The following is a 20034-nucleotide window of genomic DNA, read 5'->3' on the forward strand; positions in this document are numbered from 1 at the left end:
AGAGAGGCTCTGGGAGACCTATTGAATGAATGACCATATAATTTCATGCATGGACGTCTGTCTCTCTCTGCCTCTCTCTCTCTCTGTCTCTCTCTCTCTATCTTCCTGTCTCTCTCTGTGTCTGTGTGTGTGTCTGTGTGTGTGTGTATGTGTGTGTGTGGTATCAACACAAGTTGCCTACCTCGAGTGAGCAAAGACTCTAGAATCATACTTAGTCTATTGCTACCCTGTTTTACCCTATACATTTAGACAGATTTCAGAAATGGAGCCTTTTGTCCCAGGATTCTGATAAGCAGGGTCTATGTATGTCTGTATACTTCCTCTCCCAACTTGGATGAGAATTCTTCTTGGGCAGGTTCTCTCAGCCTAAGCCTGGAAAAACATAAAGAAAGGCCATGGTACTATAACAATCTTGTGACCATAGTTCTGAAAAAAATAAAAGGAGACCTCAAAAACCCAGTAAATACTGCATTCCCTAGAGATCCTGATGTGTGGGCACTGAACATTGGATGTCACTTGGGGTCAGTGAACACATCTTCTGGCCTGCAAGCAAGGTGTGCACTGATAGCAGGAAAACTGTGTAGCAAAACCTGCTTAGTATAAGGGTCACAGAGGACTGTAGGGATGGCTTAACTGGAAAAGTGCTGGATATGGAAAAAGAGAAGGTTGACTTTGATCCAGAAAGAGTAAAACATGAAGGTATGTGCTTGTAATCTCAGCATCCCAGCACTGTAGATGTGTGACCTTCTAGGTAAGCTCAGAATAATGAGACACCATTTACAAAACTAAAATGGGTAGCTACTGAGGAAGAGGAACCAGGGCTGTATTCTAACCTCAAGTACATACTCATACACAAGCATGTGAACATATATTAACCCCCTGCGCACACACACACACAAACATGCAAATATACAGTCAAATACACAAATACCATATACTCACACATATGCATATTCACACACATACACAAATACACATATATGATACCTACATACCACACACAAATACACATATTCACATATACATACAGACACACACAAAATTCTTAGAATATGCTATCTCTAGGGAACCTTTTTCAAATACAATGGATATGAATTAGAAAACAGCAGTTTAAATGCTGAAGACCCTCCATTTCGCACATGTTCTGCTGGATGTTATCCTGGGATTGTTACACCAAACCAGCTTAAATTATCTGTTAAGGTCAAAGTGTGTGATTTCCTCCCTGCTACTGAAGAGGATGCTGTCACCCATGAGTCAGATGGCCTCTGGCTTTCTAGAAGTAGAAGTCTCTATATAAACTTGGATGTTCCAGGATAAGATGTTGGAGCAGAACGGAAGGAGGCCACTGGTGAACTTTCCCAGAGTAAAGCTTCAGCATGCCCAGCCTTCCTTTCCTGTTGCTTCTCTGGGGTACCAGCTCATACAGTTTCCCCATTTTTCAGGACAAAGTCCAGCAAAATGTGGAGACAGTCTGGGTAAATAAATACTACATTGTACATGTAGTCTTCAGTTTTCATCCTTTGATTATAGCCAGATGGTATTTATAAAATGGATTTTTGTCTTAGAAAAATGGTGTTTACCAGAAATGTAACCTTCTCAAAAATGTATATAGCCAAATATAGATTTCTCTTTCTGGTTGGGGAAGAGGGGACTCAAGCAAGGAGGGGCAACTCCCTCTATAAGTGGGATTGTGCAAGAGTGTGAACCTTTCCTACAAATCTTGTTTTGGCACAAACTTCACACTTTTCAGTAGTTAATGCTGTGGATCTCTGTTCTAAAGTAAGTAGGGTACTGAGGGTAGGAAAAGCTAATCAAAGCTAGAAAAGTAATTCTCTGTTTTGGCTAAAGTGTCAGGATATCATTTTTTAAACATGAGAGCCATTTCTCCTTTTAGTGTTTTAATGACTGAATCTTTTCCTATTCGTAATTATGATTATGAATGTGCATGCTATGTGTACATCCACCATGGGTAGAGGCCAACAGAACCTTAGATTACCTGAGCCTGTGCTCTCTGTCAGCAGTAAGTCCTCTTAACTGATGAACAGTCTCCAGCCCCTAATAGTTCATTAATGTCATATTTTCTCAGAAATACCTGGAAAACTACAATTTAGGCAAAGACATGCAAGCTAAAAATGTGAATAGCAAGAAGGTGATGGCAGAAAAGCTGAGGCAAATGCAGCAGTTATTTGGGCTGAAAGTGACTGGGAATTCAGATCCTGAAACCCTGAGAGTTATGAGGAAGCCCAGGTGTGGGGTTCCTGATGTGGCCCCATATGCTATTACTCACAACAATCCTCACTGGACTAAAACACATCTGACTTACAGGTAACTAGATGGGGTATCAAAAGGAGGGCAAAACTACACTCCTGGAACAGAAAAAACATGATACACTGTATCTCCACCTTATTTTTCTTAGCATTTTAAACTACACACCATATTTGCCAAGAACTGTTGTGGAAGATGCCATTAGGAGAGCCTTTAGAGTCTGGAGTGATGTGACACCACTAACCTTTGAAAGGGTCTTTGAGGAGGAAGGAGATATTGTGCTCTCCTTCCACAGAGGAGGTAAACTCTTTATCCCCACCTTGCCTTTCTATCTCCTCTGCTTTTCAGGAAGAGTTCCTTGTTGAAGAACATTGATTTTGTGAGGCTGAGGAGGGAAATAATACCACATTGGATGGAATTACACTGACTGTTCAACGAAACTCTGAGCTAACTAATGTGAGAACTGAATGAGCCTTTTGTTGAATCTTTGTTTCTTGTAGACCATGGTGACAATAACCCATTTGACGGACCTAACTATGGACTTGCACACACTTTCCAGCCAGGCCCTGGATTGGGAGGTGATGTTCATTATGATCTTGATGAGAGATGGACTGACAGCAGTGAGAGTAAGTTCACTGATGCTTCTTCTTTCAGTTTACCTGGCCTTTCCTAGTTCATTGCAGTGTTGGGTTATTTAATGGATAGAATGCATTTATGGAAGCAGATAATCTACCACCAGAGAATTATTAACACACTGAGAAGCATGGGACAGGAGTATTTTCTGATTGCATATCATCTTCCTGGTGGCAAATGGGTCACTGAAACTTCTCTTATGTGTGCTAGGTCTCATGCATAAAACCTATGGTTCTTTAGCTTGAGATGTTTGTGGGACTTCTAACAGTGGGGTTAGGAGTGTCTCTGACTCTTTTGCCTTTGCTCAGGGGCTTTAATCACCTGCTACATTTCCTCATCAAGTCATGATAAGAGGGTTTGTGCTTAGTCTTTCTGCATTTTGTGCTGTCGATATCAATGGGAAGCCTGCTTTTTTTTAAATGGAAACAGAAAAGACATGAGAGAGACAGTAAGTCAAGAAAAGGCTGTAAGGAGTGAAGGGCAGAAAAGCTGCAGTACAGTCAGGATATATTGTATGAGAATAAATAAAATAAATAAGCAGGAATAAAAAAATTCAGAGAGCTGGCAAGATGCAACATCTGAAATCCTCATTTTGATTTTCAAGACCTGCCTAGTGGAAGAAAACTGAGTCCTTTAAGTTGTTCTCTCCCTTCTGCACAGGCATCCCAAGTACACACTGTGCTTGCATGCATAAATGTGAGCATACATACATTTACATGTGTATGTATGAGCACGCTCACATAAACAAAAAACGAATAGAATAAACAAAGAAAATGACAAATTTTCTTTTCAGAAGAAAGAAAATGTTTAATGTCACAGTCATACTTACAGACCCCAAATTTTCCTTACAGAAAGGATGCAATAAAATTTAACAAATTTGTTATTAAATTTGGAAAACTGAACAAAAAGGTTTTTTGTAACACTTCAGTGTACTTTACAAATTTCACAACAGCAAGTGTCTATCAGCTTTGTAAATAAGAAGTATGAATTGTTAGCAGAGTTTCATTGATCCTCTGAGAAGGAGCTTGTCCCAGCTCAGGGTTAACATGAACTCATCTCAGCTGGACCTTAAGTCAGTGAGAACTCTATTGTAAAATTTAACCTTAGGGTGTAGGCTTGACTGTGCCTCTTTACTAGTTAAAGTATACTTTCACCATCTGGAAAACACTGTTCATGCATATATGTAGTTCAAAAAGTTACTAAGAAGATGTAAATCTTCACCTTGGAAGATTATTTCCTTAATGATATCTCAAAATGATTTTTAATAATTACAATGATCTCTTTGTCCTAGATTTCAACCTGTTCTATGTTACGGCTCATGAACTGGGCCACTCCCTTGGACTCACTCATTCTAGAGATATAGGAGCACTAATGTTCCCTAGCTACACATGGTACATGGAAGATTTTGTGCTAAACCAGGACGATATTAATCGCATCCAGTCTTTATATGGTAAGTGAACCAACCTTAGCTGCACAGTCGAGGGCATTTTTGTAATCTAAATAGGTGGCCTTTCAGAACCATGGAAACTAACTCCAGCTCTTTACTATTGTTCTTTAGGGCCTTCCCCAAATCCTGTCCAGCCAACAGGTACAACAACACCAAACCCATGTGATGGTGATCTAACCTTTGACGCGATAACTACATTTAGGGGTGAGGTGATGTTCTTTAAAGGCAGGTAAGATCTTTATTGTTTCCTTTATTCACTAATTTAAGCCACGAATGTGGCTCATGTGTTAGCCTTACACTACAAGGTAACAATTGCATACATTTCTTTTCCTTCTCCTTCTCCTTCTTCGTCCTCCTCCTCCTCCTCCTCCTCCTCCTCCTCCTTCTTCTTCTTCTTCTTATCCTCCTCTTCCTCCTCCTTCTTCTCTTCTTCCTCTCTCCCTTACTCTTTCCATACCTTCTCTACTCCTTCTTTCTCTCCATCTTTCTCCTTTCTCTCACTCATTCTCCATCAGTTCTTACCTCCCTTCTGTCCTCCCCCCTCTCCCTTGCCTTTTCCCTCTCTCTCCCTATCTCTCTCTTCCTCCCTCCCTCTCCCTCTCTCTTTCTCTCTCTGTCCATCCCTCCTTCCCTCTCCATCTCTTTCTCTTTCTCCCCCTTTCTTTTTCATTCCCCTTTTCTTCTTTATTATAATGTATACTGACTGAATTTCACATGCATTATATCAACTGGTTCAGAGATAATATCACTATAGAGAATATAATGTCACTTTATGGATTAGGGCAGTATAAAAAGAGTTCCTCTGAGGACACAGAGCTCATGGGTGGAATAATACATATTAATCTCCTGCCTTTCAATGTGAACAGGTTTTAGGTGTGTTAATCTGTGTTTTGATGAATGATGTTACTTTAAAAGGAAAAGTCATTTTAAGATACATTTCCCATATTACAAAGCATAAGTTTGGAGTATTGATTATTTTAGGACTACTAGGGTATGGTGTAGCTGCTTTGGGGAAAATCTGGCTTTAAACTTGGGAGATCACTGTCACTTATTTTCCAAACTTAAGGTTTGTAATATGAAAACAGTGTAAAGCTACTGGTGGAGAGATCTGGTTTCTTTTCCTCCTCTTTTTTAGCCTGTATATAGAAACTCCTCACAGTTTCTCTGCCATTAAAAGTGTCTGTTTGCTTTCCTATCCTGTTTACCTATTCATTCATTAAGAGTGTGGGCCGTTACTGGGAAATGGCAGGACATCAGCCAGAAAGTACCATGAACAATACAGAGAGGGGACTGAATTTAGGGAGCTAAAATGGCTAAGCAAGTCAAATTTCACAAAGCTTCCCAAGAAAAGGAGCTGGAGTCTAAGCATCCCGATTTTCATTTGCAGCAACTGGGCCTGGGGGGTGAGAATAGAGGAAGCTAAGCTTGAGCCAGCTTAATGTTCCAGGTACTAAGTGGAATTCCCACTGGGAATTAAGCACTTAGAGGATGTTCACATTGTAAAAACCATACCCTTGCTCACTTGAGTTAGAATTAAAACTTGAATGGCTTTCACAAGACCTTGGACACTTACATGCAGAAATCTGTGAATGTCTTATGCTTCGTATTATGGAGCCCCTTCTGGGGAAACCTCAGTACTGACTCAGTACCACTTCTGTTTTTCAAATGAGGTTCTTTTCTTATCTTGGAGACCTCTTCCCTTGTTTAGTCTTCCCAGAATCTGCTGCACACCCACCTCCCCAGTCAGTTCCCTTCTCACAAAGAAAATGGAAAATTCTGGAAGAATCTAGAAAGGCATAAAGAGTATCTAAAAGTTGTGGGATGACATGGATAAATGTAATTTAATTCATTTTTAGAATGATTTTTTTCCATCTTAACAGTGTGCCAAAGCTAAAAAAAAATAAAAAAGAAAAAAACCCAATTAATACCCTTTAGAAATGATGGGAGAGTTGTAATGAATGTGCTGCCAGAGTGAGGACTATGTGAGGAATGCCTTTGGAAGGAGCTTCAGAAGCCTCTTGCTATCTGTTCTCTGTTTGTGTTCCCCTTCTCATCTTCCATAACTTTACAGAGACAAAGAAAACAGAACTGAACTGCTTCCCTGAAGCCAACCCAGAGTGTCTGGCCCTACGGGAGGGAAGAGGGAAGCTGCCTTCCAATGGCTACCCTTTCTTCCCACCTCACGGTTTCCCCCACTATTTATATCTGTAAGGATAACAGCAACTTCTGTACTGCCAACTTTGTGTAGCTGAGAGGACTTGTGGTGATTTTAGGTCCAGGGCACATGCCTTTGGCTACCCCACTCACCCCGCTAAGCATTGGGATGCTTCACAGACAAGAGGATGAGGATTTAGATAGTCTAAAGGAAGAAACAAATCCTCAATGACTCTAATGGACAGATATTAGGACAGTTTGATTTTATTTTTTTAATTTAACTTTATATTTTTCCCTCCTCACATTTTGAAGTTTTCTAAGTTGGACAAAAATCATTTGTCTTGGTGCCTTATTGGTTTATTCTTCCAATCCTTGTCATAGTTTCCTGTGATCATTACCAGTGACCAGGGCCTGTATGTGTGTACATTATGTACACTTGTGTGCATGTACAAGTTTCTACAATGTGCCAATGGCACTGGTTCTAAGTTGGTATTCATTGGGCTGTTCCCTCCTGGGCCAGGGCAGCACTAATCTTCATGCCAGCTGTCAGGAGATAACATCATGGAACAGTAGTTGGAGTCCCGGGCACTCAGTGCTGTGCATTATTTGCATACTTGTATAGTGCCTGTCTCATGCAGCAATAATCATCACTGTCATGCCAAACCCAGCACTCACATATCAGAGCCAGCAATATTTTTTATTTGTAGACAGTCAGTTTGATTCTATAGATTTTGACTGGCAAATGACTATAATTCTGAATCCATAAGACTCGCAAAAGAAAACCTAGAGCATCTTCAAAGGACTTTTGGTTTGGTTTGGTTTTGTGCCTGGGAGTCAGCACAACAGCAATTGTATGTGTCTGTTAGTCTCTAGATCCTTAACTTATTGACCTTATTATTTTGGAAATATTTTGTATTATATTTTTGGGAAGGTAAGATAATTGTTTAAGAGTTTTATCAAATATGAAGTTTATTTTTTTATAAAAATCAAGGAAATATCTATTTTTTCTTTGTTCCCAAATAATGCAAATAACTATTTAAAAATGCAGTAAAGCAATGATGAAGATAAAAGATACTTTTCCCAACAATATACATGTATGAATGTATGTATGTATGTATGTATGTATGTATGTATGTATGTATGTATGTATTTATGTATGGCCTTCTAAGTCCTTCTTCATCTTGGCTCTGCACCTGAAGGCTCCCTTTGTCCTTTAGAGGATCATGGAAGAAAAGGCAAGAAGCCATTTCTGGAAGAGTTCTGACTCTCCCCCAGGCAGAAGAGAACAGCCAGGATGCTATGAATCCCTCCTCAGATGAGGGAAGTACAATTTGCTGTCAGTGTATTGAGCTGAAAGCATTCTGGTCCCCTTCTAGACCACAGTAATTTTTTTTGTTTGCTTATTCAACTCAAAATTTTATAACTTTCAGTCACACAAAGGGCTTTTGTTTGTTTGTGTGGTTGGTTGGTTGGTTGATTTTAGCTTTTATTTTATTAGTCATAGAGCCAGACACATTATGAATTTAAAAGGTTTTAAAAATACTGAATATGTTTGAATTGTTCAAATGAATCAATTTGAATAGAATTTACACCAAGTTGAGAGTTTGAGCTTTTATGAGTAGATAGAAGTACATTGATTTAGAGCTGAGTTTTCTATGGTTTCTCACTCTTTGCATATTGTCCGGCCATGACTCTTTGTATTTGTTTCTATTTGCTACTGGAGGAAGCTTCAATTTATTGATTGTTACATACACATACATACACACATACACACACACACACACAGAGAGAGAGAGAGAGAGAGAGAGAGAGAGAGAGAGAGAGAGAGAGAGAGAGAGAGAGAGAATTTTGTTTTACTTTAGATCACTGGCTTATATAATCTTTGGTTCTTGGTCAACCAAGCAGCGATGGGTATAGATGTGTTATATGGTAGAGTGGGCCCTAAGTCAAATCAGATATTGTTGGGTTCCTCTCACAGCTTTGTGTCCTCATTGCTCTTGCATATCTTGTAGTCAGGAGTACACCATTGTAGTTCAAAAGATTTTCAACTAGTAGGTTATAGTTCAGCTAGTTAGGTTGATGTTTACGTTTCTCTTTGGGTACCATAAAGATTTCTTCCTGTACCAAAGATACTGTGGGTGAAGACTTCACATTAGGCTCCATCTTGATTTCTTTTTGTATAATAAGCTAAATAGAAATTAAAATTCAGCAATGAGGACTTGCAGCTAGTGTGTGGAACCTAAAGAGGTTTGAAGCTTTCATTTTATAGGTCCTTCACTTTCTTGGTTAGGTTTATTCCTAGACATTTTCTTTTCTTTGAGGCTATTGTGAATAGGAGTTTATCCTTCTCTATATGTTTGCTGTTGGTGTAAAGCTAAGCTACTGATTTGTGTGAGTTGATTCAGTATCCTGCAATGCTCTTAATTTATTTAATGTTTCTATAAGTTCTCTGGTTAAATTCTGGGGATCTCTAATGTATAATATCAACCCATCAACAAATAGATTTAATTTTCTTCTCCTGACTTATTGCTCCACTGAGAACTATGAACATGGTGTGAACCAGTGGGTAGGATGGTGGGCCTTCCTGGTTTTCATCGCAACTTCAGTGGAATTGCTTCAAATTTTTCTCTATATGGAATGATGTATATTGTTGTATTTAGGTGTATTCACTTTAGTCCTACATACTCTAGGACATTTATTATGAGGGCATGGTGAATTTTGAAAAGATTTTTGTGTAGCCATTCAAATGATAATGTAATTTTTTTGCTAAGTTCGCTTATGTGATTTATTGAAATTACTGACATACATGTATTGAACCAACTCTCCATTTCAGAGATAAAGTCAAACTGATTATAGTGTATAACTGTTTTTAATGTGTGTTTGCATTCTCTTTTCTGTATTCTGAGTCTATATTCATCAGGCATATTGGTGTGTAATTTCCAGGTGTACATGTATGTGTGTGTGTATTAATTGTAGTCATGTTGTTGATATTTGTGGTTGTTCATGTTCCCAATAACATAATGTATTTTAGTAATTATGGCTTCATATTTACCCAACATCTCTCTTCAGCCAAAATACTGTTTTGTATATTTTCTTTAGATTTGGGTTTTTAGATAGAATTTCTTAGGTTGTTTATATCATGGAACATTTTTCTTTTTCTTTTTTTCTGCTTCTTTTTACCTTTCATGAATAACCGACTTTTTCATCCAATATAATCTAAAAACAATTTTCCCTCACCCAATTCCTCTGAGATTCTGTCCATTTTCCTCCCATCAGAATCTACCCAGTTAAGTCACTCTAAACAAAACAAACAGGGATCAAAAAATTATACTAAAATAAGATAAAATGAAATAAAACTAATGTAAACAATTTGAAATCAGACAAAACAAACAAATAGATGAAAAGAGCCAAAATTGCAAGATAGTAATGTAGACTTATACATACACACATCCCTTCACATTAAAAACCTTCTAACCACACAAAATCCAGAAATAATGATGCTTATTGGACTTAATAATAATAAGAAGAAGAAGATTTAAAAAAAAACACTCTGTCAAACATTAGAAAACAGAGAACCTCCCAGTTGTTATTGAGTTCATTTTGTGCTAGCATTTTACTGCTCTACATACTTTGCATCCCAAAATAGACTCCTTTGGAGATAGCTGACTTTTTATTAGTAAATGCTCATTAATTTAAGATATATTCTATATTGGGAATGCAGGAATGGTTCGATATATTGAAATACATCAACATAATCTACTATATAAACAAACTAAATGGAAAAAACAGATGATCATCTCATTAGATGCTGAGAAGGCATTTGACAAAATTCAACAGTTCTTCATGTTAAAGTCTTGGTAGGATCAGAAATTTAAAGCCCATATCTAAACATACTAAAATCAACATACAGCAAACCAGTAGCCAACATCAAACTAAGTGGAGAGAAACTTGAAGCAATAATTCTAAAATCAGGGACTAGACAAGGCTGTCTGCTCTCTCCCTACCGACTCAGTATAGTACTCAAAATCCTAGTGAGAGCAATTAGACAACAAAAGAATGTTAAAGGGATACAAATTAGAAAGGAAAAAGTCAAAATATCAGTATTTTAAAATGATATAATAGTATACTTAAGCAACCCAAAAATCTCACCAGAGGACTCACAAACCTGGTAAAGAACTTCAGCAAGGTAGCTGAATATAAATTTAACTCAAACAAATAAGTATCTTTCCTCTACTCAAAGGATAGAGAGGCTGAGAAAGAAGTTAGTGACAAATATGACTTCATAATAGTCACAAACAATATAAAATACCTTGATGTGACTCTAACCACGCAATTGAAAGATCTGTATGAAAAGAAATTCAAGTCACTGAAGAAAGAAATTGAAGAACTCAGAAGATGAAATATATCTCCCATACTCTTGGATTGGCAGGATTAATATAGAAAGATGGCCATCTTACTCAAAGCAATCCATAGATCCAATGAAATCCCCATCAAAATTCCAAGCCAATTCTGCATAGAGTTGGAAAGACCAATTTGAAAATTCATTTGGAATAAAAAAAGACCCAGGATAGCAAAAACTATTCTCAACAATAAAATAACTTCTGAGGGAATCACTATCCATGACCTCAAGCTGTATTACAGAGCAATAGTGATTAAAACTGCAAGGTATTGGTCCAGGGATAGGCAGGTAGATCAGTGTAATAAAACTGAAGACTCAGAAATAAACACACACACCTATGGTCATTTGAACTTTGACAAGGGAGCTAACAACATCCAGTGTAAAAAAAGATGGCATTTTCAATGAATGGTACTGGTTCAACTGAAGGTCATCACGTAAAAGAATGCAAACTGATCCATTCTTATTCCCTTGTAAAAAAAAAAAAAAACTTAAGTCTAAGTGGATCAAGGACCTTCAAATAAAACCAGATACACTCAGACTAATAGCAGAGAATGTGGGGAAGAATCTTGAACACATGGGCACTAGAGAAAATATCTTGGACAGAATACCAATAGTGTATGTTCTAAAATCAAGAATCAACAAATGGGATCTCATAATATTGCAAAACATTTATAAGGCAATCGACACTATTAATAAGAAAAACAGCAACCAACAGACTGGGAAAAGATCTTTACCAATCCTGCATCTGATAGATGATTTATAATCCAATATATACAAAGAACTCTAAGAGCTAAACTACAGAGAATCCAATAACCCTATTAAAAATAGGGTACAGAGCTAAACAAAAAGTTCTCAACTGAGGAATACTGAATGGCTGAGAAGCACATAAAGAAATGTTCAACATCCTTAGTCATTAGGAAAATGAAAATCAAAACAACCCTAAGATTCCACCTCACTCCAGTCAGAATGGCTAAGATCAAAAACTCTGGTGACAGCAGGTGCTGGCAAGGACGTGGAGAAAGAGGAACACTCCTCTGTTGTTAGTAGGATTGCAAGTTGGTGAAATCACTCTGGAAATCATTCTGAAGTTCCTCAGAAAATTGAACATGAGAACCCAGCTATACCCATCCTGGGCATAAACCCAAAAGATGATCCAACATATAGCAAGGACATATGCTCCACCATGTTCATAGAAGCTTTATTTATAATAGTCAGAAGCTGGAAACAACTCATATGTCCTTCAACAGAAGACTAGATACAGAAATTGTGGTACATTTGCACAATAGAATACTATTCAGCTATTAAAAGCAATGACTTCATGAAATTGAGTCAAATGGATGGAATTACAAAATATCATTCTTAGTGAGGTAACCCAGCCCCAAAAGAACTCACATGGTATGTACTCACTGGTAAGTAATATTAGCCTAAAAGCTTGGAATACACAAGGAACCTTTTTCTTTCTCCTTCAATTAAGGTGGATAGTTTAGTTGGCTGTATTAACTTAGACTACCTGCCAAATGTTTTTAGAATTTAAAATATATTGGTGTGGGATCTTCTGGTTTTCAAAGTTTACATTGAGACATGTGTTATTAATAAATTTTCTTCATATGTGGCTTGTGCTTTTTCCCTAGAAAATTTAAATAACCTTTCTTTGTTATGTATAATTAACATTTAAATTATGATATCCTGTTTCTCTTGATCTAAGCCTGGATGGAGTATAAGCCTGGTTGGGTGAAAAGTTGAATGTGGTGTTGGTGGGGCATATGGGCTGAATAGTAGAGTTGTAGCAAAAGTCTAAATTTTATGGTGCAAATAGACTTAACTGGGATGCTGGATGTTGCACCCAGGCTAGATTGTAGAAGTTGAAGAGATCAGGAAGACTTACTGGACTAGATGCTGGTGAAGGATGTGGAATATCTGGCTGTGTGAAAAAGTTGGGGTTGTAGAGGGGCCAGTGGTAATACCCTCACAAATTAAAAAATTATGCTTCCTATGATGGATTTAATTTTCCCTGGGTTTGGATATCCACAGGAGTGTCCACGCACCCTCACATACTAAGAGATACCTTCTCTAAATACAGGATGTTAGCACAGGATGCTCTATTGCAGCTGGCCACATTCTACAGCCTGCACCTTATGGCTCACCAAAGCTAACTATATAGTTTGAAGGTTCATAAAAATTGACTGTGAGTCACTGCTAATATAAGAGTTAAATTAAATTATACTAGAACCACCAGTAATAAAGATAAAGAATTGCTTTAGCATCTCCCTCACTGAATGCTGTAAATAGTCCGGAGGCTCAAATGAGAGCTTCATGCATGCCTGGACAGCACTAACTGCTCTGCTCTCGTCCACTCGTATTCACAATACCTTTTATTCCTTCTATCCTTCAGTTTGGTATGCCATTTGTGTCTCCAAGAGATTGGGATCCCATGTGATGTGTTACTGTCAGGCTCAATAATTGCCACAGCATGAGTATTTCCATCAATCAATAAGTGTGTCAAGCAGAAACCATCCCTGACCCCTCCTTCAGGGAGACAGTAGACATTTGCTAACAGGATCACTCCAGGGAGAAGAGGCTGAAGATTGCTGGGTGACCCACTGACAGCCACACTTTCTCTTCCTTTTGAATCAGGTTCTACATTCGTGTAAATAACTTCATGCCAGAAGCTGAGCTCAATTTGATAGGTATTCTCTGGCCAAATCTGCCAGGTAAACTTGATGCTGCTTATGAAGCTAGTATGATAGATCAAGTCCGCTATTTCAAAGGTAATGTTTCTCATTGTTACTTTTGGTTTTTATAAACTAAATTTTCATTCACTTTTGGACTGAGATAAAAGGGTATTATCTACATTCACTGCACAGACTTCTGAATGTTCAAGCTTCTCCAAGTAAGTTCATGGGAGCCCAACAGCTTATTTAAGTTATATTGTGTACTCAGCATCATTTTTTATTAAGATGTAAATAACCAGAGATCTTTAGACTTAAGACCTTTGAAGTAGTTCCTATGTTTTAATCTTCTTCCATATGCCTGGAAATGCTCAGAAATAAAACTGAGTGTCATGAGCCAGTTCTACAAAATATGATTTTGTGTATGCAATTTCCTAGACCCCCATTGTGGTGTCAAGAATCCTCTTGAGAGAAGGTGAATCCATTAGCAAGTAGTCCAACCAGGTACTGCTGACTGACTTCTCCTAGTAAAGTGGTAGAAACATGTTTCTCTGCCTGTCCTCTCAGAGCTTTTTCCTTGAAATCATTGTGTATGTCAGTCGAATCTGCATAAATTTACACATCTACAGAAATGGATTAAAAATTATAGTTGTTTGAGGGTATGGCTTTGGAATGAAACTTCAACTGCAATGGGTGAGGGAACAAGAGATAATTTTCAATGTGTTTTACAGATTAGAATGGCCTGGGAAGGAAAAGAAATCTCATATAAACTAAGCTTAGAAACTCATGCCTTTATTCCTAATAGTGAAGAGATTGAGGCAGGAGAATTGCTGCAAATTGGAGGTCAGGCCTGATTATGCAATGGATTCTAGACAAAACTAGATTTCAATATAAGTTTCTTGTCTCAAAAACACAACAATCAAACAAAAGGTAAACTCGTTTAATTGCTTTGAGATTGGGTCCTGATGTCAACATTCAACAGAAAAGAAGACACCAAGCTCTTTCCTAGCGTGGTTTCAGTCTGTAGCTAGGACACTGTTTTAGATTGTGAAGCTTAGCTGAAAAAGTAGACAAGGAGGTTGATGTGTAGTGTTTGATTGGCAGGCAATAAAGTCTGGGCTGTTCGAGAACAGAGTGTACTGAGAGGATTCCCCACAGACATCCACAGCTTCTTTGGCTTCCCCAGCTATGTGGCACACATTGATGCTGCTGTTTGTGAGGAAGAGACTGGAAAAACTTACTTCTTTGTAGACAACATGTACTGGAGGTAAAGACTAAAATATGAGTAAAATGAGGGTGCCAGTTGTTTCTATACAGAAAGGTTTTTAAATGAATTTCAAATGGCATTGTCAAACTGCCTTTTATATAAATGTCTGTGGCCATTGAGCATGGACCAGTAGGCATTACAAAGTACTTGCTGGTACAGGAAATCCAATGAGCCCGTCTCGCTATTCTATGCTATGGAAAGGTGGAGGAGAAAGGGCAATCAACTTCTTAAACTACTTTGGCCTAAATTTACCATTAACAAAGTATTTTACTTTAAGAGAATATCAATGTAGTTCACTGGATTTTAGAAGGACCTTAAGAATATTTTGATATATCCAACATTCTACATTTCCTCACCCAATTCATTCTTTTATACTCTCAAGAATCAAACATTTCTATGCCATCTATGCTCTTATGTTTTCTATGAGTATTTTAAGCAACCCTCATGTTTAGTCAAAGGTGCTGATACTTTTAACCACTTTTTGATCAGGTATGATGAAAATACACGGTTGATGGATCCAGGTTATCCTAGATTAATAGCAGAAGACTTTCCTGGAATTGACAATAAAGTTGATGATGTTTTCCAGAAAGGAGGTAAGAATATAAACGTACTTTCTCGGTTTTATTAATTATTAAAAGTAATAGCAGTGCTATCTGGATGGCAGACATAAAAAATATGCATACTGTTGATGGCATGCAGCACTCAGGATTGAGCTGATATCTGGAAACCTCATGTATTATATAATATCTTTTTTATTTCCAGAAAATTTTTATTTCTTTCACCAAACAGTTCAACACAGATTTAACCTCCAAATAAGAAGAGTTGATGAATCCCGAGATTCTAGTACCTGGTTCAACTGCTAAATATATTGGCAAGCTGTTACCAAGTTAATGGAAATACATATTCCATGATCTTAAAGAAGATAATTTTTCTGAAGAGCCAAATATTGTTAATTTTTTTACCTTCCAGAAGAGCTGGTACACAGAGCTACCAAGTACAAATTAATTTTATTCTGTAAAACTTCATAATTTATAGTATAATATTTTATGAACTAAAACAGTTTAGTATCACAATTAGTAGCCTAAGAAGATCATGTCATGATTGATGAGTCACTGAAGAAAGGCATTTGTACAGTGGATGACTCTCACTGTGATCCTCGACATCTTCTTTGAGGGACGACAGTCAACCAAAAAGCTCTTACCAAAATAAAATTGACTCCGAACACAGGAATAGGTACTCAGGAGGAAACACATTGCTCCTTTGGTTTTGGTGCTTAAGACAGGATTTTACAGAACAGTGGACTCTGAAGTCTTCTACCTTTGATTCTCACATGCTGGGCATTCTACAGTGCCCTCCATCCCCAGCTAAGAGACATTTCCTGTCCAAAAGTACTTGATACTTAAATAAAATCACTAATGGTTTATAAATTCTCTATTTCATTGTGTTATTTCCTGATTGTAAAGCCCAATTTATTATTGTTTGTCTCATTGACAATGGAAAACAAACAGTATGAAATACTCTCATGAGAAAATGAGTCTACCCAAATTTTCTATAATTCTGCAGAGTTTGTTCTAGGTAGAGATGAGTGGGTTCTCTATTCACTTTGTTCCAGGCAAGAAGTCTAAACATGGCTTAAAGGCAAAGTAAGCAAAACAGGAAAGATTTTTTCTAAGTTGTTACTGCTTTATCACTTAGGCAAATGGGAGTGACATTTTCCCAACATTGTACTTCTGGACACTGCTAGGGTTAAAGGTGCTTAGCAGCCAGTGTGTTGTATGCAGAAGTGAGAAATTCTAAGTTATGGCCCAAGTGAGAGTGGAGAAATGGTAGCTGTCAAAATCAATTCAGGATATAACTGCAAAGCTGAACACTGCCCAGCTCAATAGTGTGTAGCCAAACCTGTGAATCTTAAAGTTCACAAAGTCAGTGTAGAGCAGCACAGCCTGCTCTGACCCTGGAAGAATTTGTACAAGATCACACTTCCCAAAAAGTGCTGACTACCTCTTACTGAGTTCAGAAAATAAACAGGTCATTTCTGGGACGAGGTTAAATCATGTCTACAGTAAGACATGTCTCATAAAACAAAGAAATCACAGCATTTGATCCTTGTTAATTATCAAGTGCCAAGGCAATGTACTCAGAGTTGCTCTTAAGAGCAGTGGGCTATGATATGTGTGGCAAAGCTGGACAGTAAAGAAAGTACTGAATTAGGTACCTATAAATTGGGTTGGTATTTCTGAAAGAAATCCAGAAGTTTTTAGATGTGTTGTTTCCCTGACAATTCACATCATGGTCACAACAATGATCCATGGTATATGGCAGAGATTAAAATCTCTGTCTCATTTTGCCTGAACGTGCGAACTAGTGGGAGTGGAGCGCACCGGCCGTTGTAGCTGTCGCCTTCTTCCTCCCCACAGTCCAAACAGCGCGGTGACTAGGCCGTCGGCCCCCGAGCCGAGACATATCTCTTATTTAGTTCTCCGGAGCACCTGGCCAACATGAGTGATGTAGAGGAGAACAACTTCGAGGGCAGAGAGTCTCGCTCTCAGTCAAAATCTCCAACTGGAACTCCTGCTCGTGTAAAATCAGAGAGCAGGTCAGGATCTCGTAGTCCATCAAGGGTTTCCAAACATTCTGAATCCCATTCTCGATCAAGATCAAAATCCAGGTCAAGGTCAAGGAGGCATTCTCATAGACGCTACACTCGATCCAGGTGGCACTCTCATAGGAGACGATCTCGAAGTAGGTCCTATACACCAGAGTATAGGCGGCGGAGGAGCCGGAGTCACTCTCCGATGTCTAACCGCAGAAGGCACACTGGCATCAGGGCAAACCCAGATCCTAACACTTGCCTGGGAGTATTTGGCCTCAGTCTGTATACAACAGAGAGAGATCTTCGTGAAGTGTTTTCTCGATATGGACCTCTGAGTGGTGTTAATGTTGTTTATGATCAGCGAACTGGGAGGTCACATGGATTTGCTTTTGTGTATTTTGAGAGGATAGATGACTCTAAGGAGGCTATGGAAAGAGCAAATGGGATGGAGCTGGATGGTAGAAGAATTCGCGTGGATTATTCTATCACCAAGAGAGCACACACACCTACGCCAGGCATTTACATGGGCAGACCAACTCATAGCGGCGGTGGAGGTGGTGGAGGAGGAGGTGGTGGTGGCGGCGGTGGTGGCGGTGGCAGGCGACGAGATTCTTACTACGATAGAGGATATGATCGAGGCTATGATAGATATGAAGATTATGATTACCGGTACAGAAGAAGGTCGCCCTCTCCTTACTACAGTCGCTACAGGTCACGATCAAGATCCCATTCCTATAGCCCAAGACGCTATTGATACTGGAGTGATTGTGCCCAAGGACTTTGCTTTTTCTTCTTTTTGATTTTTGGATTTCCAAGTTTCCATTGCTTCCCAGTCCTTTAAAAAAAACAACAACAACAAAAACCTGGTTTATTTTAATCTATTCATGGGCAGTCATGTTGCTGTTTCCCACCCTTTGTTATACTCTTAAAGGTGTGATTGTCTTTTTAGTAGTTGGACATCTTGAGTAAAAAGGAGCGCCATGCTTTGTGCTTCTTTGCCAACTTCTTACTGTGAGGAAAGAAACCATCTTTTGAAAGCTTTTTCTGATGGATATTGTAGTAGACATTAGAAGTCTGTGGTTATGACAAACTGCTCTTTAAGCTTTGGTGGAAGATAAATAACACTTTAGGTCAGTCATGTCAGGTTTGTCTGGAGCGGCATGGAACAGTTGAATAGTTGAATGTAGAAAGTTTGAAGCTCTAGGAAAAAATGTGGGACATTTCCTTTGAAGAGAACTTTGAATCTAAAAATTAAGTCACCTTTTAGAAATTAAAAACTTGTAATTCCTATAAGACATGTTGTATTGAATTTACATGTTAAACCTATAAACTTAAAGTGTGGTCTTTATGTTAAATTTACGGAAACTTAAGTATTCCCTTAATCACTGAAGGACAACCTTTATTTATTACCTAGAACAATTGTATAACTTGCTGTTAGAATTTTGGTATTGGGACATTGGTTACATGGGTTATTGTATAGGATCCTGAAATACATGTGGAAGAGTAATTTCAAATAAACGTTAATTTAAAAAAAAATCTCTGTCTCACAGTGTAGAGTTATCAGCCAGAAGGTACAGGGAGACTGGAACTTCCACTGGATTCATTACATAAAACCGAAGCACCCTACACTAGACTCAGGTCTTTGGGAAGACTGAGAGGCTAATTTTCTCTAAGAGTATAAGGTGCATATTAAAAAGTGCATACTGGTGTATTAGGTGCATATGCCTGTGAGCCCAAGTGCACAGGCCTGTGGGAATCAGACAGCAACTCAGTTATTCTTTGTGTGCCTTTTATCTTTTCTGTCCATCTGTCTGTTTTTCTTTCTCTCCTTCTTTCTTTCAACAATATCTCTCAGTGGCCTGGAACTCATGAGACTGTTTGCTGGACAGTGAACTCCAAAGATTCTCACCTACATTACCACTGCAGTAATTACAATCACAGTTTTACAGAGCAACTAAAGCTTGCAAGTAAGTAAACTGAGCTACCTCCTCTGCCACCATCCCCAAGGTTGCTCTATTGTTTAAAATTTTTATTCTTCTCATACATTACATACTCCTTAAAGAGTCCCCTCCCTGCCCTCACCTTGTCTCTCCCTCACCTCTCTTCTCCTTCAGATACACCCCTATCCAGCCTCCCCTCAGGAAAAGCAAGCCAACCATGGACATCAAACAAACATTGCTACAATAAGACCAGGCACATACCATCCCATCAAGACTTGGCAAGGCAACTCAGTAGAAGGAAAAGGGTCCCACAAGTAGGCAAAAGAGTCAGAAGAACTCCATCCTTTCCCATTGTTAGGATTCCCACAACAACACCAAGTTACCCTTCAGCTATATCATATATTCAAAGAACCCAGGTCAGTCCCTTGCAGGCTCCCTGGTTTCTGTATGTCACCCTCAGTCCCAGTCAACTGATTTGGTGGTACATGTTTTCCCAGTGTGTCCCTGACCCCTCTGGTTCCTCAGATCCTTCCTATGCCTCCTCAGCAGGATTCCCAGAGCTCCACCTAGTGTTCTTCTGTGGAACTCTGCATCTGCTCCCATCAGTTGCTAGATGAAGTTTCTGGTGCTAGGCTCTGGTTCCAGAACACTCTGCAGGCAGGACAAA

General features: G+C 38.6%; 2 protein-coding genes across 3 annotated transcripts; both read left to right on the forward strand.

Annotated features, from left to right (window-relative positions):
* Window positions 1-1376: 1376 nt before the first annotated feature.
* LOC308430582 (interstitial collagenase A) lies at window positions 1377-15697 on the forward strand (the record flags this gene model as incomplete). Its single annotated transcript, XM_080929772.1, has 10 exons — window positions 1377-1475; window positions 2087-2325; window positions 2417-2565; window positions 2766-2891; window positions 4190-4348; window positions 4457-4574; window positions 13533-13666; window positions 14672-14834; window positions 15324-15427; window positions 15597-15697. The coding sequence occupies 10 exons, from the start codon at window positions 1377-1379 to the stop codon at window positions 15695-15697; spliced, it is 1392 nt and encodes a 463-aa protein (XP_080785898.1).
* Window positions 15698-17332: 1635 nt separating this feature from the next.
* Window positions 17333-18307, forward strand: LOC308430583 (transformer-2 protein homolog alpha-like; the record flags this gene model as incomplete). 2 transcript variants are annotated; one of them, XM_080929774.1, is made up of 2 exons in its annotated part: window positions 17333-17662; window positions 17852-18307. In XM_080929774.1, 2 exons carry the CDS (start codon window positions 17333-17335, stop codon window positions 18179-18181), a joined length of 660 nt encoding a protein of 219 aa, XP_080785900.1. In that variant the 3' UTR covers window positions 18182-18307. The 2 variants fall into 2 exon arrangements, with proteins under 2 accessions (XP_080785900.1, XP_080785899.1); XM_080929773.1 differs by having other exon boundaries at window positions 17333-18307.
* Window positions 18308-20034: the final 1727 nt, after the last annotated feature.

Source organism: Micromys minutus, assembly GCF_963924665.1.
Source record: "Micromys minutus genome assembly, chromosome: 16".
Classification (NCBI taxonomy): Eukaryota; Metazoa; Chordata; class Mammalia; order Rodentia; family Muridae; genus Micromys; species Micromys minutus.